The sequence below is a fragment of the Monodelphis domestica genome, chromosome 7, assembly GCF_027887165.1.
Source record: "Monodelphis domestica isolate mMonDom1 chromosome 7, mMonDom1.pri, whole genome shotgun sequence".
Taxonomy (NCBI): Eukaryota; Metazoa; Chordata; class Mammalia; order Didelphimorphia; family Didelphidae; genus Monodelphis; species Monodelphis domestica.
The window spans coordinates 154379344-154405754 of NC_077233.1; the positions used below are offsets into that span (position 1 = coordinate 154379344).

Below are 26411 nucleotides of genomic sequence, written 5' to 3' on the forward strand. Positions count from 1 at the left end.
AGCTGAAATAATTCTCTTCTTCAGTTTCTTTCCAAGGGTTATAGCTCCAGTCTAGTCAATAAGTAGACATAGCTGATTGAGTTATGACTTCTGAAACTAGATTGATCCTGCAATCGAGCCACTTGTGTGGGGATAGTTTCTTTGCTTAGAAAATGCTTAATCCATTCCTATATCTTGATTCTCCTGGTATCAAGAAGGGACCTAGGGGCGATACCTGGATGCAACTTCTATCTCCTATGGGTAATTTATACAGCTGTGCTGGAAGTGTGAGGTAATCTTCCCTGAGTCCTGCAAAATGATGTGTCAGTCTAGCCAAATTATCTCAAATACTCTTTGGGAAAATCATAGATTTATTAAGGATATGGACCTCAAAATTTTAAAGTCTCACACAGGGCTTCAGGAACTTGTGTGCCTGGAACATTGATCCAGATGAGAACAGCAACTCATAAATTGTTTTCTAACCATCACTGGGATTGCATGAGATTTCTAGAGTACTCATTCTTTCAGTTAGTAAGAATTTATTAAGTATTTGGTATGTGTCTGGCACTGTTTCAAACACTGGGGATAAAAAGAAAGGCAAAAGACAAGCTCTGCCTTCAAGGAGTTCACAATCTAATGGAAGAGACAATATACAAACAAAGATATACAGAATAACAGGTAGTAATCAATTGAGGGAAGAAACTAAAATAAAGAGAGATTGAGAAATAGAAGGGATTTTAGCTAGGACTTGAAGGAATCTAGGGATGCCAGGAGATGGAGATGATGAAGAGCATTCCAGACATGGGGATTAGTCAGTGAAAATATTTAGAACTGAGAGAGGAGTCAGAATTTCATTTATAAAATTCTTAAAGTCTAACACTTTACCATACTGCTCAGTGACTGGGGAACTTTGATTCTAAAGATCAGTCACAGGTAGGTGCAAGTATAAACTGTAAGGAATGATCAGTCATAGTAGACAAGTGAGGCAAGATGCTACAAAAGAAGCAGCATGCTACAGAGAAGAGGACTGACTCCAGATTCTACTCTGATGCTTCTTTCCTGTGTGATCTTGGACAAGTGACTGAACATTACTGAATTTCAATTTCTTCATCCCTAACATATCAGAAGTTGGATTCTGAGGTTGCTTCCATCCATGATCTTGTGATTCTGGGAAGTCTTCTGAAAGGACAAGCGGACTTGTCCATAGATTGCTCTTTGCCAATGTAACCCACTGTGTTCTTTATATAGATGAGTTAGATATGGTACCTTCAGAAATTTACCTGTTCTTCTCATTGTGTTGCATGGAGTAGTATATTGCAGGATGTTCTCCTATAACATTGCACATAACACAAGGTAGCATTTGATATGCACACATTATCAAATAAACAAGGACAAATTCACTGCAGATAGTCATAGCCAAACCTTCCAAAACTTGACCAACCAGAGCAGGTATATTTCATACCAAATCCAGATTTAGAGTATGGAAGTAACTGGCATAATCTGCCAAGGAATTCAAGCCCTTGCTGGAGCTAATGAATCTGATAGTAATATTCACTCCACATAGAGGAGTCAAAGGTTTTGTTGAGTTCCTGATTCAACACGTTCACCCCTAACCCCCAAAATAATCTAATAGGGAGTTACTTTTTTAAAGCTATTTTCTTCTTCTGATTACATGTAATATCAATTTTCAACATACATCTTTAATTATAAGATCCAAATTGTCTCTTTCCCTTAGAAAGATACTTTCAGTGAGGCTGGGGCTCAGTGAAACCCCATAAAGATTACTAACCTTTCCCTAGTGAGGAATCTCTGAGTTTGAAGTCCAGGAACAATTTGAATGATCTCCAAAAGGTCTTCTTGCCACTGATGAAAAGACTGAGGCTTTTGCTGACTGAAACTAACAGCTGTCTGAGCCAGGAATTCACTTGATTTCAGGGTCTGCTACAATTGTCACCTTAACTTTGAGGTATTGAGGACCTTGTAGTAGGTCTGGATGTCCTGACGTTGTTGGCCAATGATCAGCTTTTGGGGGGATGTCAGCAACTATGTTCATATCCTGTACAGAGGGCAAAGGAGGGCAACATGTCCCCATTATTACTAGGACTGGAGGTGGTGGTGGTTGTAGGGGTGGTGGAGAACATTTCTCTGCTGGAGACGGAGGTGAGTCTTGAGTCTGGAAGGAATTAACCTTAAACTGAATGCTGGGATTGAATTAGGAATCTGGGTTCTCCAGAGAATAGAAATCCAAGCTGTGGTGGTAAGTGGAAAGCCAGGTACAGCATTAGAAATATAAACAGGGAAGGTGGGGATCAGGTCAGGAGACAGAGCATGGGGAATATTAGTGAACTGTTTGCATAGCTCAACCTGTCTCCCTAAAGTTTTAGCCTTTTATAATATTTGTTGATTCTTCAACTCTGCCTATCTTTAATATACTGAAATCTACCTCCCCCTCCCCATTAGAACCCAGATGTTAACTGGATATGTGGATTTAGACAAGTTATTTTCTCTCTTGGCTTCATCATTTCTAGATAAATTGTAAGATTCTGAATAGTTCTGATATTTTTAATCTATGAAATTGGCCAATTGTTACAGAGCCTAGAATCATGGAGACCCGAATTCAAATCTAGCCTCAGGCACTTACTACCTGTGTAACTATGGAAAAGTCACTCAACCTAGCTGCCTCAGAAAATGGTTTTGAATTGAGTTTGTCAGTCACTCAAATCATCTTTATTAAATATGTTCTCTATGCTGGGCACTGTGCCTTCCTCCTCTTTGAAAATCTTTATTGATGAGAAACTCACTACCACCAAAAAGAAGTTCTTTCTACTCCAGAACAACTTAAATTGTTAGGAAGTTTTTACACAAAAGTTTGTCCAAGTTTTATCCTTGAGAGCAAAGGGGTTTTTACAGTTTCAGAAAAATTTTTTGAAGTTTAAAGAATCTAATTTTTAAATCATTGTATGTAATTTCTCAATTTAAGACCATGGAATAATAGGCTTAGAGCTGGATAGAACCTATGAGATCATCTTGTCCTGAACCTTCATTTTATAGATGAGGAAAACAGAGGCTCCAAAAATTGATTGATTTGCCCAAAATCACAAAAGTGATGAGGATGAGATTTGAGGTCAAGTCCTTTAACTCCAAATTCAAGAAATCTTTCAACTGAAACCTACTGCCTATCTTTCTACAGTTCCCATATTGGTTATCACATGCATATAAACTTTATTCTTATGAAGCTAACTGCCTAGTATAGTATCTTAATATGCAATCAGCATGAAATAGATTTTTTAAATTTCAAAACTTTCATTTTGGCAGAACTCAAAGTAGCATTAAAAAGTAGAAAGGATCATGGGTCGAAGGGATATGGTTGGGGATGTAGACTGTAAATGAACATCTTAGTGCAAACAACATCATTGAAATAGGTTCTGATCAAGGACACAATTAATACCCAATGAAATTGTGCATCAGCTGCAAGAAGGGTGGGTGGAGGGAAGAGAGGGAAATAAAGTGAGTATTGTAACCAAAAAATGAAAATTAAAATACAATTTTAAAAAAAAGTAGAAAGGATGCTAAATTTGCCATCAAGAGATAGTAATTCAAACCCTTCCTCTTATATTTTCTTTTTTAATTTAATTAATTTATTTTTAAAGATACCTTTCCATGTTATTTATTTATTTATTTAATTTCAAAGGTTTTTTCCATGGTTATATGATTCATGTTCTTTCCCTCCCATACTCCCTCTGTAAACTTTAAATTACGCCACCCTACTTAAACCTAACTTTAGGGAAAGATAAAGTTATAATCTTCTGATTGAACAATGAAGGTACTTAGTTCTCACCTTATAGTGAAGCTAGAACGTTAAGCTAAGTCTATTTTCAGATCTTAATACAAAAAGGTGTTAAAGTAACTATAGAGGTTAAATTAATCACAAAAAGGTCAAGTAACTAACAAAAGTTGAACTTAACGAAGTGTTAAGTAACTCAAAAGATATAATCAAAGAAGATGAGAACTAAAAGTATGAGCAGTCCTGGAGAAAGCCTTTGATGTGATTGGTAAATGTGAAAATTTAAGAGGAGGAGACACAAGGGTGAAAGGTCTATATATTTGGAATTTTTCATCTCTCAAAACACACTTTCCCTTATTGGCGAAGGAGAGTTAGCTGAGAGGAGTGTGCTGAGCCTTTCGGCATCTTAGTGTGGCTACAAGCTATTGTCCAGTTTGGTGGTGAGTTTCTGGCTGAGTTTTCCTCCTTTACTTTCCAACTTTATCCTCTTAGAAGCCTCTAATCTTCTTCAGAGACCTAGAGGCAGAGATTTTTAAATTCCCCCTGGCACAGGCCAGGTGGGAGAAATCCTATATCCCCTTCTTTCCCTCCCCTTAATTCCTTCCCTCTATATTAATTAAATTACCATAAAATACCAGACTGACTTAGGTATTTTATTTGGGATTTCGCCTGGCAACCAATTAAATCTAGATTTTAAGTCACAACTCTAAATTCATCTTTACACCTTCCCCCTATCATAGATAACAAGCAGTTTCACTAGGTTTTACATATATCATTGATCAGGACCTGTTTCCATATTGTTAACATTTGCAACAGAGTGATTGTTTAGAGTCTACATCTCTAGTCATATCCTCAATGATCCATGTGATTAAAAAAAGGGTTTTTTTCTGTGTTTCTGCTCCCGCAGTCCTTTCTCTGGATGTGGATAATGTTCTTTCTCATAGTCCCTCAGAATTGTCCTGAATCCTTGTATTGCTGGTAGTAGAGAAGTCCATTAATTAGATTGTGCCACAGTGTATCAGTCTCTGTGTGTATTATTCTCCTGGTTCTGCTCATTCACTCTGCATCAATTCATGGAGGTCATTCCAGTTTACATGGAATTCCTCCACTTTATTATTCCTTTGAGCACAATAGTATTCCATCACCCACAGATACCACAATTTGTTCAGCCATTCCCCAATCAATGGATACCCCCTCATTTTCCATTTTTTGCCATGATAAAAAGGGTGGCTATAAATATTTTTGCACACATATTTTTCCTTATTATCTCTTTGGGGTACAAACCCAGCAGTGGTATGGCTGGATAAAAGGGCAGGCAGTTTTTTAAAGCCCTTTGGGCATAATTCCAAATTGCCTACCAGAATGGTTGGATCAATTCACAATTCCACCAGCAATGCATTAGTGACCCAATTTTGCCACATCCCCTCCAATATTTATTATTTTCTTTTGCTGTCATATTAGCCAACCTACTAGATGTGAAGTGGTACTTCAGAGTTGTTTTGATTTGCATTTCTCTGATTATAAGGGATTTAAAACACTTTTTCATGTGCTTATTGATAGTTTTGATTTCTTCATCTGAAAATTGCCTATTCATGTCCCTTGCCCATTTATCAATTGAGGAATGACTTGATTTTTTGTACAATTCATTTAGCTCCTTATAAATCTGAGAAATTAGACCTTTGTCAGAGGTTTTTGTTATAAAGATTTTTTCCCCAATTTGTTGCTTCCCTTCTAATTTTGGTTGCATTGGTTTTGTCTGTCCAAAAACTTTTTTAACTTAACATAATAAAAATTATTCATTTTACATTTTTGTAATATTTTCTATCTCTTGCTTGGTCTTAAATTCTTTCCTTTCCCATAGATCTGACAGGTATACTAGTCTATGTTCACCTAATTTACTTATAGTTTCCTTCTTTATATTTAAGTCATTTATCCATTCTTCCTTTATCTTGGTGTAGGGCCGCTTATATTTTCAACTGTTGTGGCAATAAATAAGGCATGTAATCTCTCAGAGCTAAATATACTCATTATAAATTTGGGATAACAATATCTGTATTTCTTTCAATCCATCACAGGATTGTTGTGAAGAACACATTGAGACAATTTATGCAAAACATCATATAAAACTTAGCAAGTATTATGATGTAAGGCAACAGCTACATGATGCAGTGGATGAAGTAGAAAGACAGATATGAGTTCAAATCCAGTCTCAGAAACTTACTAGCTGTGTGATATCTGATCAAGTCACTTAACTCTATTGGCCTCAGTTTACTCATCTGTAAAATGAGATGGAGAAGGAAATGGCAAACCATTCTAGTACATTTGCCAATAAAACAGTCATATACAACTGAACAACAAAAATGCCGCAATGCATATCACATGACCTTAAATATTTGTCCAAATATCAAATAAATGTACAGTGCAAAAGTTTGCCTTTCACTGCTATTTGGAAGGGAAAATCTTCCTTCTGTACCTCTGCAAAGTTCTTTGCTTGTAAACTGCTACCTTTCATCTAACAAGTTGTAATAATGATGAACTCATCTGAGGATCCACATTTGAGAAATAGAAACAAAATTCTTGGGGGCATAGGAGTAAGAGGTTAGCTATAAAGTGGTGTTGATGACTTTTCCCTATACTGTGACTGGATGGGTAGTGATCACTGGTTTGTGTGCCAGCAACTGATACTAACTACTATTCTCTACTTTTGCAGTTACTATTTTATGGTCACCACTATTATCTTTCTCCTAAGTCCCAAGTAGGGCTGGGAATTATAGCAATTTTGAAGATAAATGAGAAAATGTTTATTATATTGCCTCCCTTCAGATAAAAAAACAAAGGACTTCCTAGAGAGGATGGAAGTTTAAGGCACTGAAGAAGATAATTGTGTATGATAGCTGGAATGAGAGTCATAGCAATAGGAATGTAGGGGAGAATGTGATAGAACTGTGCATAAGAAAACTGAAAAAAAAAGAGTTCACTTAATTTTGATTTGGCAGAGAAGAGGGAGATCAAAGCAATTGGGCAATGAAGACTGGCCTGGAAAGTGGAGTAGAAGGGAAAGAAGTTAGAGGAAAGAAAGACCTGATGTTGTTTAAAAAAAATGAGCTAAGATATTTTGGCAGCACTAAGAAAAATAGGGGAAGAATGAACTGAATAAAGACCAGGGGAGATACAATCACAGAAAACACTAAAATCATCTGGAAAGGATATACCCAGAGTCTTCACTAAATCATTAAGCTGTTACTGATGCAGTGGTAGAGCACTGGGCTTGGAATCAAGTAGATGAAAGTTCAAAGGCTCCCTCAGATATTTACTAGCTGTGTGATCCTAGACAAGTTATTAAACCTCTCTGGGCTTCAGTCTCCTTATCTATATAATGAGAGAGTTGAAATTGCTGGCCTCTGAGATTTCTTCTACCTCTTAATCTATGATCCTTTGATGGAACAACACAGATAATCAGACTTTGCCACTCAAGAACTGGCAAGCTTTGGTAAGAGGGCAGGTGAAGTGCTTTGAAGGTTCAACAGTGATAATGTTTTTCTAAAACATCTTACACAGAAATCCATCCAAAAGTGTTTGAAGCAGCTAGCATTGAAGAAGAAACAGGAAGTGGCCAACATCAACCAACTAAATGAGGCTGCTAATAATCTTAAGGTAAGAGGAAACTCCCTTTTTTTCCTGATTTCTGTACAAATGTGTTTCATGGTAGCAACCACAGGACTTATCTTTTTTTTTAATTTTATAATATTTTATTTGATCATTTCCAAGCATTATTCATTAAAGACAAAGAACATTTTCTTTTCCTCCCCTCCACCCCCCATAGTCGACGTGTGATTCCACTGGGTATTACATGTGTTCTTGATTTGAACCCATTGCCATGTTGTTAGTATTTGCATTAGAGTGTTCGTTTAGAGTCTCTCCTCTGTCATGTCCCCTCAACCGCTGTAGTCAGGCAGTTGCTTTTCCTCGGTGTTTCTACTCCCACAGTTTGTCCTCTGCTTATGGATGGTGTTTTTTCTCCTAGATCCCTGCAGATTGTTCAGGGTCATTACACCACCACTAATGGAGAAGTCCATTACATTCGATTATACCACAGTGTATTAGTCTCTGTGTACAATGTTCTCCTGGTTCTGCTCCTCTTGCTCTGCATCACTTCCTGGAGGTCTTTCCAGTCTCCATGGAATTCCTCCACTTTATTATTCCTTTTTGCACAATAGTATTCCATCACCAACATATACCACAATTTGTTCAGCCATTCCCCAATTGATGGGCATCCCCTCGTTTTCCAATTTTTGGCCACCACAAAGAGCGCAGCTATGAATATTCTTGTACGAGACTTTTTCTCCATTATCTCTTTGGGGTACAGACCCAGCAGTGCTATGGCTGGATCAAAGGGTAGATATTCTTTTATTGCCCTTTGGGCATAGTTCCAAATTGCCCTCCAGGATATTGGATCAGTTCACAACTCCACCAGCAATGAATTAATGTCCCTACTTTGCCACATCCCCTCCAGCATTCATTACTTTCCTTTGCTATCATGTTAGCCAATCTGCTAGGTGTGAGGTGATACCTCAGAGTTGTTTTGATTTGCATCTCTCTGATTATAAGAGATTTAGAACACTTCTTCATGTACTTATTAATAGTTTTGATTTCTTTATCTGAAAACTGCCTATCCATGTCTCTTGCCCATTTATCAATTGGAGAATGGCTTGGTTTTTTGTACAATTGATTTAGCTCTTTATAAATTTGAGTAATTAAACCTTTGTCAGAGGTTTCTATGAAGATTTTTTCCCAATTTGTTGTTTCCATTTCTGATTTTAGTTACATTGGTTTTGTTTGTACAAAAGCTTTTTAATTTGATGTAGTCGAAATTACTTATTTTACATTTTGTGATTCTTTCTATGTCTTGCTTGGTTTTAAAGTCTTTCCCCTCCCAAAGGTCTGACATGTATACTATTCTGTGTCTACCCAATTTACTTATGGTTTCCTTCTTTATGTTTAAGTCATTCACCCATTTTGAATTTATCTTGGTGTAGGGTATGAGGTGTTGATCTATTCCTAATCTCTCCCACACTGTCTTCCAATTTTCCCAGCAGTTTTTATCGAATAGTGGGTTTTTGTCCCCAAAGCTGGGATCTTTGGGTTTATCGTATACTGTCTTGCTGAGGTCGCTTGCCCCCAGTCTATTCCACTGATCTTCCTTTCTGTCTCTTAGCCAGTACCAAATTGTTTTGATGACTGCTGCTTTGTAATATAGTTTGAGGTCTGGGACTGCAAGGCCCCCATCATTTGTGTTTTTTTTTTTCATAATTTCCCTGGATATCCTTGATCCTTTGTTATTCCAAATGAACTTTGATATGGTTTTTTCTAAATCAGTAAAGAAATTTTTTGGGAGTTCAGTGGGTATAGCACTAAATAGATAAATAAGTTTGGGTAGGATGGTCATTTTTATTATATTGGCTCGTCCTATCCATGAGCAGTTAATGTTTTTTCCAATTGCTCAAGTCTAGTTTTAGTTGTGTGGAGAGTGTTTTGTAGTTGTGTTCATATAGTTCCTGTATTTTTCTTGGGAGATAGATTCCTAGGTATTTTATTTTGTCTAAGGTGATTTTGAATGGGATTTCTCTTTCTAGTTTTTGCTGCTGAGCTGTGTTGGAGATATATAGAAATGCTGATGACTTATGTGGGTTTATTTTGTATCCTACAACTTTGCTAAAGTTGTTGATTATTTCAATTAGCTTTTTGGTTGAATCTCTAGGATTCTTTAAGTAGACCATCATGTCATCTGCAAAGAGTGATAACTTGGTCTCCACATTGCCTATTATGATGCCTTCAATTTCTTTTTCTTCTCTAATTGCTGCTGCAAGTGTTTCTAGTACAATGTCAAATAGTAGAGGTGATATTGGGCATCCTTGTTTCACTCCTGATCTTATTGGGAATGCATCTAGTTTATCCCCATTGCAGATGATATTAGCTGATGGTTTTAGATATATACTGTTTATTATTTTTAGGAACGACCCTTCTATTCCTATGCTTTCTAGTGTTTTTAATAGGAATGGGTGTTGTATTTTATCAAAGGCTTTTTCTGCGTCTATTGAGATAATCATGTGGTTCTTGTTGGTTTGCTTGTTGATGTTGTCAATTATGTGGATGGTTTTCCTAATATTGACCCAGCCCTGCATCCCTGGTATAAATCCTACTTGATCATGGTGGATGACCCTTCTGATCACTTGCTGGAGTCTTTTTGCTAGTATCCTATTTAAGATTTTTTGCATCTATATTCATTGGGGAGATTGGTCTATAATTTTCTTTCTCTGTTTTTGACCTGCCTGGTTTTGGAATCAGTACCATGTTTGTGTCGTAAAAGGAGTTTGGTAGAACTCCCTCTTTGCTTATTATGTCAAATAGTTTATATAGTATTGGGATTAACTGTTCTCTGAATGTTTGATAGAATTCACTTGTGAACCCGTCAGGCCCTGGGGATTTTTTCTTAAGGAGTTCCTTGATGGCTTGTTGAATTTCATTTTCTGATATGGGATTATTTAAGAATTCTATTTCTTCTTCTGTTAGTCAAGGCAGTTTGTATTTTTGTATATATTCATCCATATCACCTAAATTGGTGTATTTATTGCCATATAATTGGGCAAAGTAATTTTTAATGATTGCCTTAATTTCCTCTTCATTGGAGGTGATGTCCCCCTTTTCATCTTTGATGCTGTTAATTTGCTTTTCTTCTTTCCTTTTTTTAATTAGATTGACCAGTACTTTGTCTATTTTGTTTGTTTTTTCAAAGTACCAGCTTCTTGTCTTATTTATTAAATCAATAGTTCTATCACTTTCTCTCTTATTAATTTCTCCCTTAATTTTTAGGCTTTCTAGTTTGGTTTTCTGCTGGGGGTTTTTAATTTGATTGCTTTTGAGTTTTTTTATTTGCATTTCCAATTGATTGATCTCTGCTCTCCCTAGTTTGTTAATATATGCACTCAGGGATATGAATTTACCTCTGATTACTGCTTTGGCTGCATCCCAAAAGGTCTGAAAGGATGTCTCGCCATTGTCATTTTCCTCGATGAAATTATTAATTGTTTCTATGATTTCTTCTCTAACTAAACGATTTTGGAGTATCATATTGTTTAATTTCCAATTAGTTTTTGATTTGGTTTTCCATGTACCATTACTGATCATTATTTTTATTGCCTTGTGATCTGAGAAGGCTGCATTTATTATTTCTGCTTTTCTGCATTTGTGTGCCATATTTCTATGACCTAATGTATGGTCAATCTTTGTGAATGTGCCATGTGGTGCTGAGAAGAAGGTGTATTCCTTTTTATCCCTGTTTATTTTTCTCCATATGTCTATTAATTCTAATTTTTCTAAGATTTCATTCACTTCTTTTACCTCTTTCTTATTTATTTTTTATTTGATTTATCTAAATTTAATAATCTTTGGTTCAAGTCTCCCACTAATATGGTTTTACTGTCTATTTCTTCCTTCAATTCTCCTAGTTTCTCCATTAGAAATTTGGGTGCTATATTATTTGGTGCATACATGTTGATTAGTGATATTTCCTCATTATCTAAAGTCCCTTTTAACAAAATATAATTACCTTCCCTATCCCTTTTGATCAGGTCTATTTTTGCTTTGGCTTTATCAGATATCATGATTGCCACTCCTGCCTTCTTTCTGTCAGTTGAGGCCCAGAAGGTCTTACTCCATCCTTTAATTCTGACCTTGTGGGTATCTACCCGCCTCATATGTGTTTCTTGAAGACAACATATAGTAGGGTTTTGGATTCTAATCCATTCTGCTATTCGTCTACATTTTATGGGTGAGTTCATCCCATTCACGTTCAAAGTTATGACTGTCATTTGTGGACTCCCTGGCATTTTGATATCCTTCCCTAATTCTAACCTTTCTTCGTCAGCTCTACCTTTTAGTCCAGTGATTTACTTTAAATCAGTTCCCCTTGTCCCCTCCCTTGATATGTTTCCCTTTCTAGACCCTCCCTTTTGTTCCCTCCCCTTCCCCCTCTTCTTCCCTCCCTTTTTTGTGTTCCCTCCCCCCTAACCCCCTTGGTTTTCCCTTCTCCCTTCCCTTGTTGGGTAAGATAGAATTCAAGATCCCAATGGATCTGGATGTTCTTCCTTCTCAGAGTTGATTTCCCTGAGAGTAAGGTTTAAGTAAAAACTCTCTTCCTCTCCTTCTTATAGTTTTCTTCCCCTCCCCTTCCCGTGTGAATCTTTGTGTGAGAAAGATTATTCTATTTGGTCTTTCTTTTCCCCCTATTTACACATTACATTTTCCAAACGTAGTCCTTATAGAAGAGAGTTTGAGTAAAAGAAAAAGATAACATTTTTCTCCTTTTCCCTTTCCTTCATATTTACCTTTTCAGGTATTCCATGCTCTTTGTTTTTCAATATCGAACTTTCCACAGAGCTCTGGTCTTTTCTTTGCAAAAACTTGGAAATCTTCTATTTTGTTGAATGCCCATACTTTCCCTTGGAAGTATATAGTCAGTTTTGCTGGATAGCTGATTCTTGGTTGAAGACCCAGCTCTCTTGCCTTTCTGAAAATCATGTTCCATGCCTTACGGTCATTCAGAGTGGAACTTGCAAGGTCTTGTGTGACCCTGATTGGCATTCCTTTATATCTAAATTGTCTTTTTCTGGCTTCTTGTAAGATTTTTTCTTTTGCTTGGAAGCTTTGGAATTTAGCAATTATATTCCTGGGAGTTGTCTTTTGGGGATTTAGTGTAGAGGGTGTTCTGTGAACTCTTTCAGAGCTTGTATTGCCCTCTTGTTCTAGGATCTCTGGGCAATTTTCTTTTATTATATCTTGTATTACGATGTTGAGTTTGCTGTTTATTTCTGGATTTTCTGGTAGTCCAATTATTCTTAAATTGCCTCTTCTCCCTCTATTTTCCAAGTCTATGACCTTGTCAGTGAGATATTTTATGTTCTCTTCTAATTTCTTGGTCTTTTGGCTTTGCTTTATTAATTCTTGCTCATTGTCTTCGAGTTGCCTAATTCTGACCTTTAAAGCCTGGTTTTCCTTTTCACTTTGGTCAAACTGGTTTTGTAGATGTGTGAATTTCTTTTGCATTATTTCCCACTTTTTCTCCCAGAAGGCTTCCATCTTTTTGATCCTTTCCGATTCAAATTCTTCATGGGTTTGTGGAGAGTTTCCATTTCCTTTGGAAGGTTTCGGAGCATTTGCTTGTGTTTCCTCTTCTATCTCCTATATTTTGTATTTTTGCTCCATAAAATGTGTCCAAAGTCGCCCCCTTCTTCTTGTTTTTCTTAGAGTTTGGGGGCTTTTCTGTGGAGTTTGCCATCTCTATCTGAGTGGGGAGGTCTAGCTTTTCTTATCTCTGTCTGGTGTTCAGAGGTTTTAGCCCTAGGCAGATTGTCCGTTCTCCTCAGCTGTTCTGTCTTCCTGGAGAAGCCAGAAATTGCTGGTGTTTCCGTGTTACTGCCCTCCTCAGTTCCCTCCTGATGCTTCTCCGTTGCCTTACTTCCACGCTCTGAGCCTGGCTTGGCCCTTTCTGTGAGGTGTTTGTTTCAGTGCCTTAGCCAGCCAGGAGAGCCTACACTCTGAGGGGGGAGGGGCCGCAGCTTCACAGAGCTCCGAGGGCTCCTGATAGGATTAACTTTCCCTGGGTTGAACTGAGTATGCCCTGAGGCAGGGACCTTCCCTGAGACTCAGATGGAAGGATCCAGCCAGGGGGTTACAGGCTCCCCCATCTCTCTCTGTTTCCCTGCTGTCTGTGTTGGGTGCCCCCTCGACTAAGTCAGGTTGTTTTCAAGAAGCGGCCTTCAGAATAGCCAGCCCTTAGGCTCTGAGGTTCCCTCTGCTGCCTCAGACTCAACGCTCTGGGTTGGGGGGGATGGGTCCTGCGACCTTCCTTCTGCCTGTCCCTTAGATCCGAGTGATCTCGGGTTCTGGCTTTTGGGGGGCTGTTCCTTTTGATCCAGGTCCAGGAGGAGGATTCCTGGGGTCTATGCTGTTGTTTGTTTTGAATTTTGGTGCCCTAGGAGCATATAGTTTGAGTTAGGTAGGGAAGGATTTCCGGAGATCTGAACTTTAGCTTTCTCTAAGCCACCATCTTGACCGGAAGTTCACAGGACTTATCTTAAAGAAAAATAATACTCTTCATCTGGGCACCAAAAAATGGTTCCCTTTAGGCACCAGTTTATCTAAAACAGATCTAGTGCTAAATGATTACTACTAAAAAGAAAAAATATTGTCAAAAGTTCAATATTGTCAACCATTCTGCCCCTCTTCAAACACATATTTCCATAGATTCTTATCCCAAGATGAAGCATTCTTTGAAGCTAACCAGATGGAAGTCAGGAAGTGTAAGTAAATAACGTATGGGGATTGTAGTATAAACTGGAATTACCATGGTGCAGTGATAAGTAATGTCCATAATTATGATCTGAGATACTCGAAGACCCTCATGTATCTTCTGATTTCTCAAATATTTAATTATGTCCTGTATGTTGTATATATTTAGTTTTGTATATTTTATTGTGTCATCTTTAAGGAAGAGGTAGCATAGATAGAGAGATGGAGGCCAAGAAGACATAGATTCAAGTCCCACCTCTAATACATACTGGTGTTTGATCTTTGGTAAGTCACTTAAACCCTTAATGCCCTAAGAAACTATAACAATCCATCCAGCGGTTGCTATATAATTTTTCTTTGTGGGATATAACTTGAGAAAGAAGAAGGAGCCTGAGGAAGATGGGTGATAAATAAAGACTCAAAGACAAATTAATTGATATGGGGAGCGGCACTTGCTCCTAATGATATTTTCCTTTGTAAATCAATTAAAGGAAAACATGAGAAATAAGAGAACACGTGGAAGTAAGAATTCCAAAATAGACAGCATGTGGCCAAGAGTGGCGGTTGGAAAGATAAAGAGAAATAGAAGGAAGAACTCCAAGGTTGTAGGAATCAAGAGAGAGAGCATGGAGGATGCAGGTATCAAGAGGAAGAGTAGCACCCCTCACCCCAGCATTTATTGTAGATTGGGAGGTGATCAATGAATACATAACATAGCATGTAGGTCTTAACATTGATTGAATAGACAATGACAAGATCAGAGGAGGTGGGGATTCATCTGACATGCGCTTTTCAGAGGAATGAGGTTTGACAAGGTGAGGACTAAGCCTTTGTGGCTTAGGCTCAGGAATTCTCCTGCCCTTAGAACTGTCTATACATTGATCATTAACTGATCTGATCAAGTATTTAATACATCAACCATACTTCCATGCCTGGTATGTTACATAAACTCTTTTTTTTTTAATCCTGATCTTCTGTCTTAGTCAATACTATGTATTGGTTCCAAGGCCAAAGAGTTGTAAGGTAGACAATGGGGGTTAAGTGACTTGCTCAGGAAGCATTTGAGGCCAGATCTAAACTCAGGGTTTCCCATCTCTAATCTGGGCTCTTGATCCACTGAGCTACCTAGCTCTAAGAAACTCTATATGAAAGTCTAGCAATGAAGATTCCAATCTGCATTGGTAGAGGGACTTTCCTCATTCTGAAGGTCCCAGTCCTTAATAAATCACAATCTGGTTCCTGTCCATATCACAATTCTTAGAAAATATTGCAATAAATGATATATTATGTATCAGGATCAGGAAGTATTGACAGAGGGAAGGCAAGGGGTTTGGGAGGCCATTCCAAGAAGAGAGACAGCACAAGTAATTCGGTTTTTCTACAGTTGACGGTAATAAAGGAGACAAGCAGGAAATAAGACTGGAAAAAGTTAATAAAGACTGCATTGTGAAAAATCTCATGGTAAAGAGGAAGACATAATGGAGAGGAAAAGCAGAGTTGCTAACTTGCCTTGCATATTTGCCCAGTTGCAAATTTGCCAATTTGTCTATAGTCTTTAAAACCTATAAAATGGGGACAAAGATACGTTTCTGTAGTACCTAACCCATAGCACTTTTAAGAAACTCAGATTAAATGTGTGTAAACTACATTATGAATGTTAAAGAAATTTATAAATGTCAAGCACATTTATAAGGAGCTATTGAAGACTTTTAAGTGAGGGAGTGACATCAGCTTACAATCCTATAGAAAGAGACAATCAGAGAGTCAGATGGAGACAGTCAGAGAGACAGAGAAAGAGGGAGAGAGACAGAGAGAGAGGGAGAGGGAAAGGGGGAGGGAGAGGGAAAGAAAGAAAGAAAGAAAGAAAGAAAGAAAGAAAGAAAGAAAGAAAGAAAGAAAGAAAGAAAGAAAGAAAGAAAGAAAGAAAGAAAGAAAGAAAGAAAGAAAGAAAGAAAGAAAGAAAGAAAGAAAGAAAGAGAAAGCGAGAGAAAGAGAGAGAGAGAGAGAGAAAGAAAGGTAGATAGACAGACAGACAGACAGATAGATAGATAGATAGATAGATAGATAGATAGATAGATAGATAGATAGATAGATAGATGTTTTCTAGTCCTTTTTACTACTGCAAGAAATTCTCTCTGGCCCAAGTTTCCTCATTGTAAAATATACAATACTATTACAATAGTCCAGGTGAGAGGTGATAAAGAGGCTCTGACATTTGTAAGGAGAACTTAGCTGACAGGTACAAGTCAAATATAGTGATTTGTGAAGTTCCCCAGGATTGAATCCAATCCATTTAAGTCCAGTGCTTTTATTGAGGCATTTATTGAGAAATGAGCCATGGGATCATAGATTTAGAGTAGGAAGGAACTTGAGATCAACATCTCCTAATTTTACAGAAAAGGCAAATGAAGCCCAGAATGAATGAGTTACAAATTAAAATGCCCCAATTAAACACCAAATTGTAAATCCTGAAAAACAAAGGAGAGATAAATAAAATTGAAAACAAGAAAGCCATTGAACTAATAAATGAGGCAAAGAGCTGGTTTTATGAAAAAATAAACAAAATATATAAATCCTTGGTTAATTTGATTTTTAAAAGGAAAGGAAAAAACAGATTAACAGTATCAAAAATCAAAAAGATGATATCACAACCAATGAAGAAGAAATTAAAGCAGTTATTGGGAGGTATTTTTTCCCAACTATATATAATATATATAACAATCTAAGTAAAATAGATGAATGTTTACAAAAATATAAACTGCCCATATTAACAAAAGAGGAAATAGAATACTTAACCCTATCACAGAAGAAAAAAATTGAATGATCAAAGAATTCCCTAAGAAAAAGACTCTGGGACCAAATCCCTTCATAAGTGAATTCTACCAAAATTCAAAGAAAAATTAACTACAATACTATATAAAGTATTTGGAAAAATAGAAGTAATTTTCCTAAATTCCTTTTATGACATAAATATGGCATTAATATCTAAACCAGGAAGAGCTAAAACAGAAAGAAAACTATAGAGCTATCTCCCTAATGAATGTTGACACAAAAATTTTAAATAATATTTTAACAAGGTGATTTCACCATTATATTACAAGGACCATACACTATGACCAGGTGGATTTGATATTAGGAATGCAGGGATGGTTCAACATTAGGAAAACCAGCAGCATAATTGACCATATCAATAACAAAACCTCAATAGTTGTAGAAAATACTCCTGACAAAATGCAACACTTATTCCTTAAAAAAAAAAAAAACATTAGAATAGGGGACAGCTAGATGTCTCAATGGATAGAGAGCCAGGCCCAGAGATGGGAGGTCCTGGGTTGAAATCTGGCCTCAGACACTTCCTGACTGTGTAACCCTGGGCAAGTCACTTGACCCCCATTGCCTAGCCCTTACCACTCTTCTGCCTTAGAATAAATATTGATTCTAAGATGGAAGGTAAAGGATAAAAAAAAAGCAAACATTAGAATACACTGGAATAAAAGGAGCTTTCCTTAAAGTAATAGAATTTCGCTATCTAAAACCATCAATAAACATTGTCTATAATGGGGAATAAATTGGGATTTTTCCCAATAGCATCAAGGGTGAAGCAAGGATGCCCATAATGACCACTACTATTTAATATTGTAGTAGAAATGTTAGGTATAGCAATAAGAGGGAAAAAAAGAAATTAAAGGAATTAGACTAGGCAATGAAGAAACAAAAGTATCACCTCTTTGCAGATGATATGATAGTATACATAGAGAACCCCAGATAATCAACCAAGAAAAAATTAACAACTTCAGCAAAGTTGTAGGATATAAAATAAACCCACATAAATCATCAGCACTTCTATTACCACCAACAAAACTCAACAGCAAGAGATATAAAAGGAAATTGTATTTAAATTAATTGTAGAAATTATGAAATACCTAGGAGTATACTCAGTAAAACAAACCTAAGAACTATATTAATACAATTACATAAAAACTATTTACACAAAGTTAAATGCAAACCATTGGAAAAATATTTGTTCATGGATGAGTCAAATTAATATAATAAAAGTGACAATCCTACCTAAATTAATTTACCAATTCAGTGCCATACCAATCAAACTACCTTAAAATTATTTCTTAGAACTAGAAAAAATAATAACAAAGTTCATCTGGAAAAATAAACGGTCAAGAATATTGAGGGAATTAATGAAAAAAAATGTGAGGGTAAGAGGTCTAGCTGTATCCGATCTCAAACCATACTATTAAGCAATAATCATCAAAACAATCTGGTACTGACTAAGAAATAGAGTAGTGGATCAGTGGAATAGTTAGGAAACCCAAAATACAATAGTTGATAACCATAGTAAACTAGTGTTTGATAAACCAAATCTAAGTTTTGGGGGGAAGAACTATTTGACTAAAACTGAAAAACAATATGGCAAAAACTAGGCATAGACCAACATTCATACCATATACCAAGATAAAGTCGAAATGAATACTTTATCTAGAAATATAGGGGGATACCATAAATAAATTAGGAGAAAATGGAGAGGTTTACCTCTCAGACTTGTGAATAAGGGAAGAATTTATGACTAAATAAGTTATAGAGAACATCATGAAAAATGAAATGGATAATTTTTATTACATTAAATTTAAAAATCTCTGTACAAACAAAGCCAATGTAACCAAGTTTAGAAGGGAAACAACAAATTTTAGGGGAAAATTTTAGGGAGAGTATCTCTGACAAAGGCCTCATTTCTCAGATATTTAGAGAACTGAACCAAACTTATAAGAATATAAAGCATTCCCCCAAATGATGAGTGGTCAAAGGATATGAACAGACAGTTCTCAGATGAAGGAATTGAATCCATCTTTAGTCATATGAAAAATGTTCAAAATCACTATTGATTAGAGAAATGTAAATGAAAACAACCCTGAGATACCACCTCATACCTATCAAAGTGGTTAATATTACCAAAAAAGGAAACGATAAATGTTGGAAAAGATGTGGGGAAAACTGGGACCCTAATGCACTGTTGGTACCACTGTGAACTGATACAACCATCCTAGAGAGCAATATGGAACCATGTCTAAAAGGCCATAAAACTATGCAAACCCTTCATCCTAGCAATGCCACCACAAGATCTGTATCCCAAAGAGATCAGAGATAAGGCATAAGGATCTAATTATATAAAAAATACTTTTAGCAGCGCTTTTTGTGGTGGCAAAGAATTGGAAACTGAGGGTATCCATCAATTGAGGAATGACTGAACAAGCTGTGGTATACAGTTGTAGTGGACAATTATTGTGCCATAAGAAAAGATGAACAGGATTAGTTCAGAAAAACTTGGAAAGACATATGAACTAATACAAAATGAAGCATACAGAAACAGGAAAACAGTATATATAGTAACAAATACTCTATATTAATTAACTGTAAAAAACTAAATTATTATGGCTCCAAGCTCACACCAAATAACTCATGATTCAAAAAAAAATACCATTATCCGCAACCAAAGAAGGAGCTTTTGGAATCTTGATTGCATACCAAAGCATGCCATCCTTCACTTTTATTTCCTTCATAAATTTTCTATCGTATATGTCATATGTGTCTTCAGCCACAACATGAGAAATATCAAAATATATATTACATGAAAACACTGTTATAATCCCTATCAGATTATTTACCTCCTCAAGGAGGTATGGAGGAAGAGAGAAAATTTGAATTGCAAAATGTCAGAAAACAACTGTCAAAAATTGTTTATATATATAATTTAAAAAATAAAATTCAATTCTAAAAAATTCCAAAGTAAAGCAGCCACTAAGAAAACCACTTAGCCAAGAGAAAAGAGAAAAAATATTACTGCTCTCTACCAACAAAATCTGTTGGGGTCTTAGGATTGACATAAAATAATCTTCTTTTCCCTGTTTGTCTTTTTTATCTTAAAGTATATTTATCGAGGGGGGGAAGCTGGGTAGCTCAGTGGATTGAGAACCAGGACTAGAGATGGGATATCTTGGGTTCACATCTGACCCACATACACTTCCTAGCTGTGTGACCCTAGACAAGTCACTTAACCCCCATTGCCTAGCCCTTACCACTCTTCTGCCTTAGAACCAATACGTAGTATTGATTCTAAGGTAGAAGGCAAGGCTTTTTAAAAAAAATGAATAAAGTATATTTATATTTGGAATATATAAAACCTCTATTGGTTAAGAGAAAAGAACTGAACCTAGCATCATCCTCCTTTTTTTCATTTAGAATAAATAACCTGATCCCTATTTGTCATGAAAGCATATCACCTGTTTGCTAAATCTGAAGTCTGTCTTCCATATTTCACTCCAGAGACAGGGATTCAGGAATTTTATTTGTCAATTTCATCAAATTACTGTGGTTCTTTGAATTATCTTAGTTGCAACTAGCTTTTAAAATACTCATTAAAATTTTCTAAGCAATTTTTTTTAAAAAGAAGAAATGACTTGTCCAAGCTTATATAAAGGCAATAAGTGACAGGGTTGGGATTCAAACTTAGATCCTGTGATTCCAAATCTAATGCTTTTCCCACCATACCACACTGCCTTCATCCCAAGGTTCTAGAAAATTTGTGAATGTGACTTTGAGTCACCACCTGGGAGAACATGAGAAGTGTTACAACCCTAGAGATGTCCCAGTTTTCAAAAAGGAAATGAGGGTTCCACAAACTATAGATCAGTGAGGTTGATATAAATTCCTAGAAAAGTTCTCTTATCAAATAGATGCTTTATAAGGTCTTTAAAATGGTGACCCCCCCCCCAAAAAAAAAGACAGCTCTCTAACCCATTTGACACATTGTTACTCATCAGGCAGGACCTACCATCCAGCAGCTTAAATGGGTGACTAGTGCTGCCCACACTGCAAAAAGGACCAGGTCAAAGGCTATGGACCTCAGTAAACCTAGACTTTTCAGTAAACCTAGACTGCTTTCCAAATATTCCCAACTACCAAAGACAGCTCCTGGGCTTGCTGCTTTGTGAATAAACTCTCTCTTAGCCTCTTCCAAGGAGTTTCCCTGACCTTTGGATAGTTTCTATTGACCTAAGGCTCATTGCATTGATAAGTATCTTGCTTTCACTACTCTATTTTGGGAATGGACTTTCAACCCATCACTGAGGGCAGTTCAGTTCTCTGCCTGGCCCATTTCTGACATGAGGGAGAGATAGCTGGGGCAGGACCCAAACATAGATAGGTTCACAGAGATTAATTAGTGCCATCTAACTTTCCTTTTTTTTTTAATGAGATTGTAATCAATGAGATCACATAAGGTGTGCTCTTATGCAGACATTTTTCTTCAAGGCATTTGAGAATTCATTATAAGAACCTTATGGAAAAGCCAGAGAAATATGGACTATATGAGGTTGTAGTTAGGTGGATTCGTAGCTTATAGAATGACTATATTTGAAGAATATTGATTAATTAATTAATTTCAACCTCTGTGGAGATTTTTAGCAATGGCTTTAAGACTCTGGCCTCTACTCTGTTCTCTTCAATATTTCTGTCAGGAGCTGAGATAAATAATAATCAGAAGTGACATGTATAAAGATTTCATATTTACAAAGTACTTTACATATATTGTCTGATATTAGACTTATAGGGGAAATAGCATTGACTCCAGAGTCTGAGGACCTGGATTAAAATTCCATGTATGATGCATATTAATGACTATGGATAGAGAACTGATTTTAACAAGAATACCTGGGTTCAAGTCTTGCCTTTGTCACATATTGTCTCTGTGACCCCAGAAAGTTACACAACTTCTCAGTGTTCAAGGCAACTCTCTAAGACTGGAGATTTCAGAGGAGTGCTAGTCTTCATGAATAATTTCCTCAACTGGTGGTTCTCCCTCACCAAGGAAATCACAGGTTCAGGTTCCAGCCCTATATTATGACATAGGTGGCATATAATTTATAGATAACATAAAGCTAGGAGACTAAAACAGTGCAGATAATAGCAGCTCCGTGCCTTTTCATCATCTATGTTCTCTGATATACTTTCCAAAAATAATCTACCCATAACACTAGAGATCTTCCTCAAGAACTTTTAATTTTCTTTATGTATCAATACAGTCCTAAAACTGTTTATCTGTTAATCCCCTTCTCTTACTATGTAATCAGTATACCTCTGTTCCCAATCATATCTTTCCTGGATATTATATTTTATTGAACATAATTCATCATTGATAATATGTTACAACCTTTTTATTACTATCATGCATTTATTCATTGCCCATTAGGTCACCCCAAATTTTGACTCTTCAATTATTGTGCCCCATGATTTATACAAAAAAAGTACATGGCTCTTACTTGTGTAAAAACACCATGATTCTTCATAAGAAACTTATAATTGAATAGTGGCTTTTCTCGTCTTTATTCTTCAAATTTAGTATTGATGTGGGTCTTTATTATAACTAGTTGATGTTCCATTTGCATATTGATAGCAGAATATGAAATCATCTACATCAATAACTAGTAGTTTCCTATATGTAGATATACAGTTTCCTTTTTTGATATTGTTCATTGCTCAGCATGTCTAAAGTTTTCAGAATCTTTTCATGAGAAAGGTATTCATGATATACATGTATAAAGCTTCTGAGTAATCTGTAAACCTTTGGTCATTTTCATTTCTTAATCCTGAAGCATATTTTCTAATGTGCAAAAAAAAATCATGTTAGAGAACACAAGAAGAGAGAGTTGATTATTCTTTGTGAAATCCTCATCACCTCCCTCATCTCCTTAAATCATCTCTCCACTCCCTCTCTAGAGAGCCTCAATTCTTCTGCTTTAAGAGGAAAACTCAACTATCCAGCCTTGTTCTTATGATAGCTAGATCCTCTTTTCCCATCCTAGAAAGAAATACAACTCAGGGGTTTTTAGCAACTTAGATTCCCCTTTCAAGGTGGCCAGTCCAACTCTTACTAGAAGCACTTAATAGTGCTTCTAGTTGGAATAGATCCCTTTGTCACTTCCACTTTATAGAGTTCTTCTCTTCCTTCAAAACTCTGCTCAAACATCACCTTCTCCATGAAATCTTCTTGATCCCCAGCCCCCAACGGCTAATGTCCTCCCTCTCAAACCATTTTGTATTTAACTCCTTTTTATTTTTATTTATTTTTTCTAATCATTTGTATATGAGTATTTTAAAAATAGATCTTTGCTAATATTTTCAATTTTTACATCATAAACATTTTCCTCTAGAGTGTCCTTCCTTTTCCTTTCTCCTAGAGAAACATTCCTTAGAGGGAAAAAAAATCTAAAGAAAGGAACCTCCTCTCATATCTCTTCTTTGAGAGCACACTTGGCTTTTATAATTTCACAACATTCACTTTCAACTGTTTTGTGGTTGTTCTTTCCATTTTGAATATATACTGTTTATTTGTTATCCTCATTAGAGTGAAATATCCTTGCATATAGAGAGTTTCATTCACTTTAATTTGTATCTGCTACCTGTAGAACAGTGCCTGGCATGTAGTAGATACTGAGTAAATGCTTTTTGTTTGATAGGTGAATAAATGAATATGACCAGCATTTCAAAGAAAGAATTGACAGTTTGGTGATGACATGCAGGAAATGAAGAGAAATTAGTCAAAGGTAGTTCATGTTTTAAGCTTAAGTACTTGGAGAACAGTGTTGCCATTTGCACAAAAGAGAACTCAAAAGAGTGAGCTAGTTTGAAAAAGACGATAAACTCAATTTTGACCATATTGAGTATAAGATTCATAGGACCTAAGAATTAGAAGGAACCTTAGAAATCCTTCAATCTCACTCTCTGGTTTTGCAGACTTGAAAATGTGGTATCCAAGGTTGAATGAGTTGTCTTAGATAATACAGTTGGTAGATCTCCTGAGTCCTATATAGGACAGTTAGCATCCTCTTCACTATGCCAGGATGGAGGGAAATTGGCCAAAGACAGTTCATACTTTCTAGGACAGGTTCAAAGCTAAATTAAAGGAGCAGCCAACTCCTTGCCACTGACTAGACAAGTTAGCACTCATTCCTCCTGCCTCTTTTTCCCTTTCCTTGTCTCTTTCACCCTTATGAAGTTTCATAGTCTGGGGGGTCGGGGAGAAACTAGGTAGAAGAGTCAATAAAGTTCCAGTGTGGCCTCAGCAGACATTTCCTAGCTCTGCAACTCTGAGAAAGTCACTTTTTAACTCCAAATGCCTAGCCCTTGCTACTCATCTGTCTTAGAACTGATAAGACAGAAGCTAAGAGGTTTTAAAATAAGTAAAATAAAGTTTCATGGTCTGGAGCCTCAGGGAGCTCAACCTCAATGTTGGCTGTCAGTGATCTCTTGTAACTTCTCTGCTAAAGAGAAGGGGTCAAGTTTTTTTGTTTTTGTTTAGAGGCAACCAGATTACCCCCAGTAATTCTAGGAAATATAAAACACTGAACAAGGCAATAATAGCAATGTGATCCATCTTTGCTTAGATCAAAAGTTCTTAAAGGTGCTAAATTAAGAAAAAGAAATGCTAAATATAAACATCATTATTCAGTCTCTTTTCTACTCAGCATTCTTTCCTGTTTCTTACACAAAAAACATTGCATATGTGCCATGGGCAAGGTCCAGCCTCACTCACAATTCCAGGGGTTCCCGACAGGTGGCGAACGATCAGTCAAAAAAATAACAAACGGAAGATAGCTGTATCTTTATGGTCATGGGAATGCTTTGCATCTGATAGCTGCTCTGCCATCCCCAGCCTTGGTTTTTATTTTTATACCCATTTTCTCGGCACATAGATACATTACCTAACAATCATATCTAAATAGAAATAATTGGAAAAGTGATACATAAACTTTTAACAAATCACTTGATTAACATTCTATATTCCTGTATTGTGATTCCATATTCTTGGCAGCATAAAGGTTCCACACAAAATAAATTATTTCATCATAGGTGGCTTAATTTTCTCATTACCCTGTGAGGAGTTTTGAGCTTATAAACAATCAAGGAAAATTACTTATTACTTTTAATAAAATGGAATAATTAACCAAAAGTTCTGAAAAGACAATTCAATAATCGTATCATTGAGGTTGAAAGGTACTGGGAACACAATTCAGATTTAATATTAGACTGGTCATTTTTCAGGGTTTAATAGGGAGTTTCTGAGTTACTGGCTTGTGAAATTGAGTCACTGAGGCATATTGAAGCTGCAACAAGGGAATCACTTTAAAAGACTGATATATATTAATTTAAGGTCGCCAAGGAATCAGCTATGTAATTCCTAAATGAAAAATTCAAGTCAGCCGTCAGCCTTTTTTGGAGTTTAATTACAATAGGAGTAAGAAAGGAATTAGAGATAGAGAGAGAGAAAAAGGGAGAGAAGGGAACAGGGCTTAATTACCCCTTCTGTTTAGGCTGGGCCAAAAGGCCCAAGCCCTTAGATAGCTGGGGCAAAGAAAGAGATCAGTCCCTATTACTCACGTGTCCAAAATGGAGAAACAGTCTCAGAGGCCCCCACCTTCAGCTTCCTTCAGAGCAAACCTCCTCAGAGCCCAGGAACCACACCGACCAAAACCTCTCAACCACCTCCAGCTTCAGACCCTCCTATCTTTAAGGAAACCATCCAAGTTGCCTCCCCTCAGTCCTCACATCTACCAATCACTCTTCATCAATTTCCCTGTCAATGGAGGCTCTCGCTTAACCCAGGACCGCCCAGAGGTTTCTGGCTTTTGCACATGTCTGTTGAAGGTCATATTTTTCAAATGATTAAATCTTTACTCCTTTGCTACAGCCCTTTCTAAATCCTGTTAACTTGAGTATGGTAGAGATTGGAATAATTAAATTTTGATCTAGGCTGCAGCCCTTACTCAATCCTATTAGGACTGGATAGGGTGGAGTATCTCCATTGTATCAATTCTAAAATCAATCAAGACTCAAAGAAATTCCTGTTCTATGCTTAAGCATAGGTCAAAGTCCTTTCCATTGTTCAGCAAAGGGTTTCTGTCCTAAAGTAATCTTAAGAAGGGAAGAGAAAGAACCTCCCATGCCAATGGGGTTCCCATTCCAATAGACTATCAGTAAGAAATTTTCCAAGTATGAAATATCCCAATGGTGAAATTTCCAACATTTATAAGTCTAAGGAATTTTGAGGTTTACAATCCCCCCTGATGATCATTGGGAGACTAGTCTCCCCATTGATCATTTAACATAATCATTTTGTAGTTCTAAATTCACTTCTAACTAAAGATATACACAATATTCAATTTTCTAAGAGAAATTAGAATAGTGAGAGAGGAAATAGAAAAGAAAAGAAAGCAAAACCAATGTTTGCTAGGCG

General features: G+C 36.5%; 1 protein-coding gene across 2 annotated transcripts in view; it reads left to right on the forward strand.

Moving 5' to 3' along the window:
• The window catches only part of TRIM14 (tripartite motif containing 14), a 64189-nt gene that overhangs the window by 4866 nt on the left and 32912 nt on the right, over positions 1–26411 (forward strand). For both annotated transcript variants that reach the window (XM_001363555.5, XM_007498975.3), the window contains exon 2: positions 7322–7417. In XM_001363555.5, the coding sequence (XP_001363592.2) occupies positions 7322–7417 (96 nt within the window). The remainder of the gene's footprint in view (positions 1–7321; positions 7418–26411) is intronic.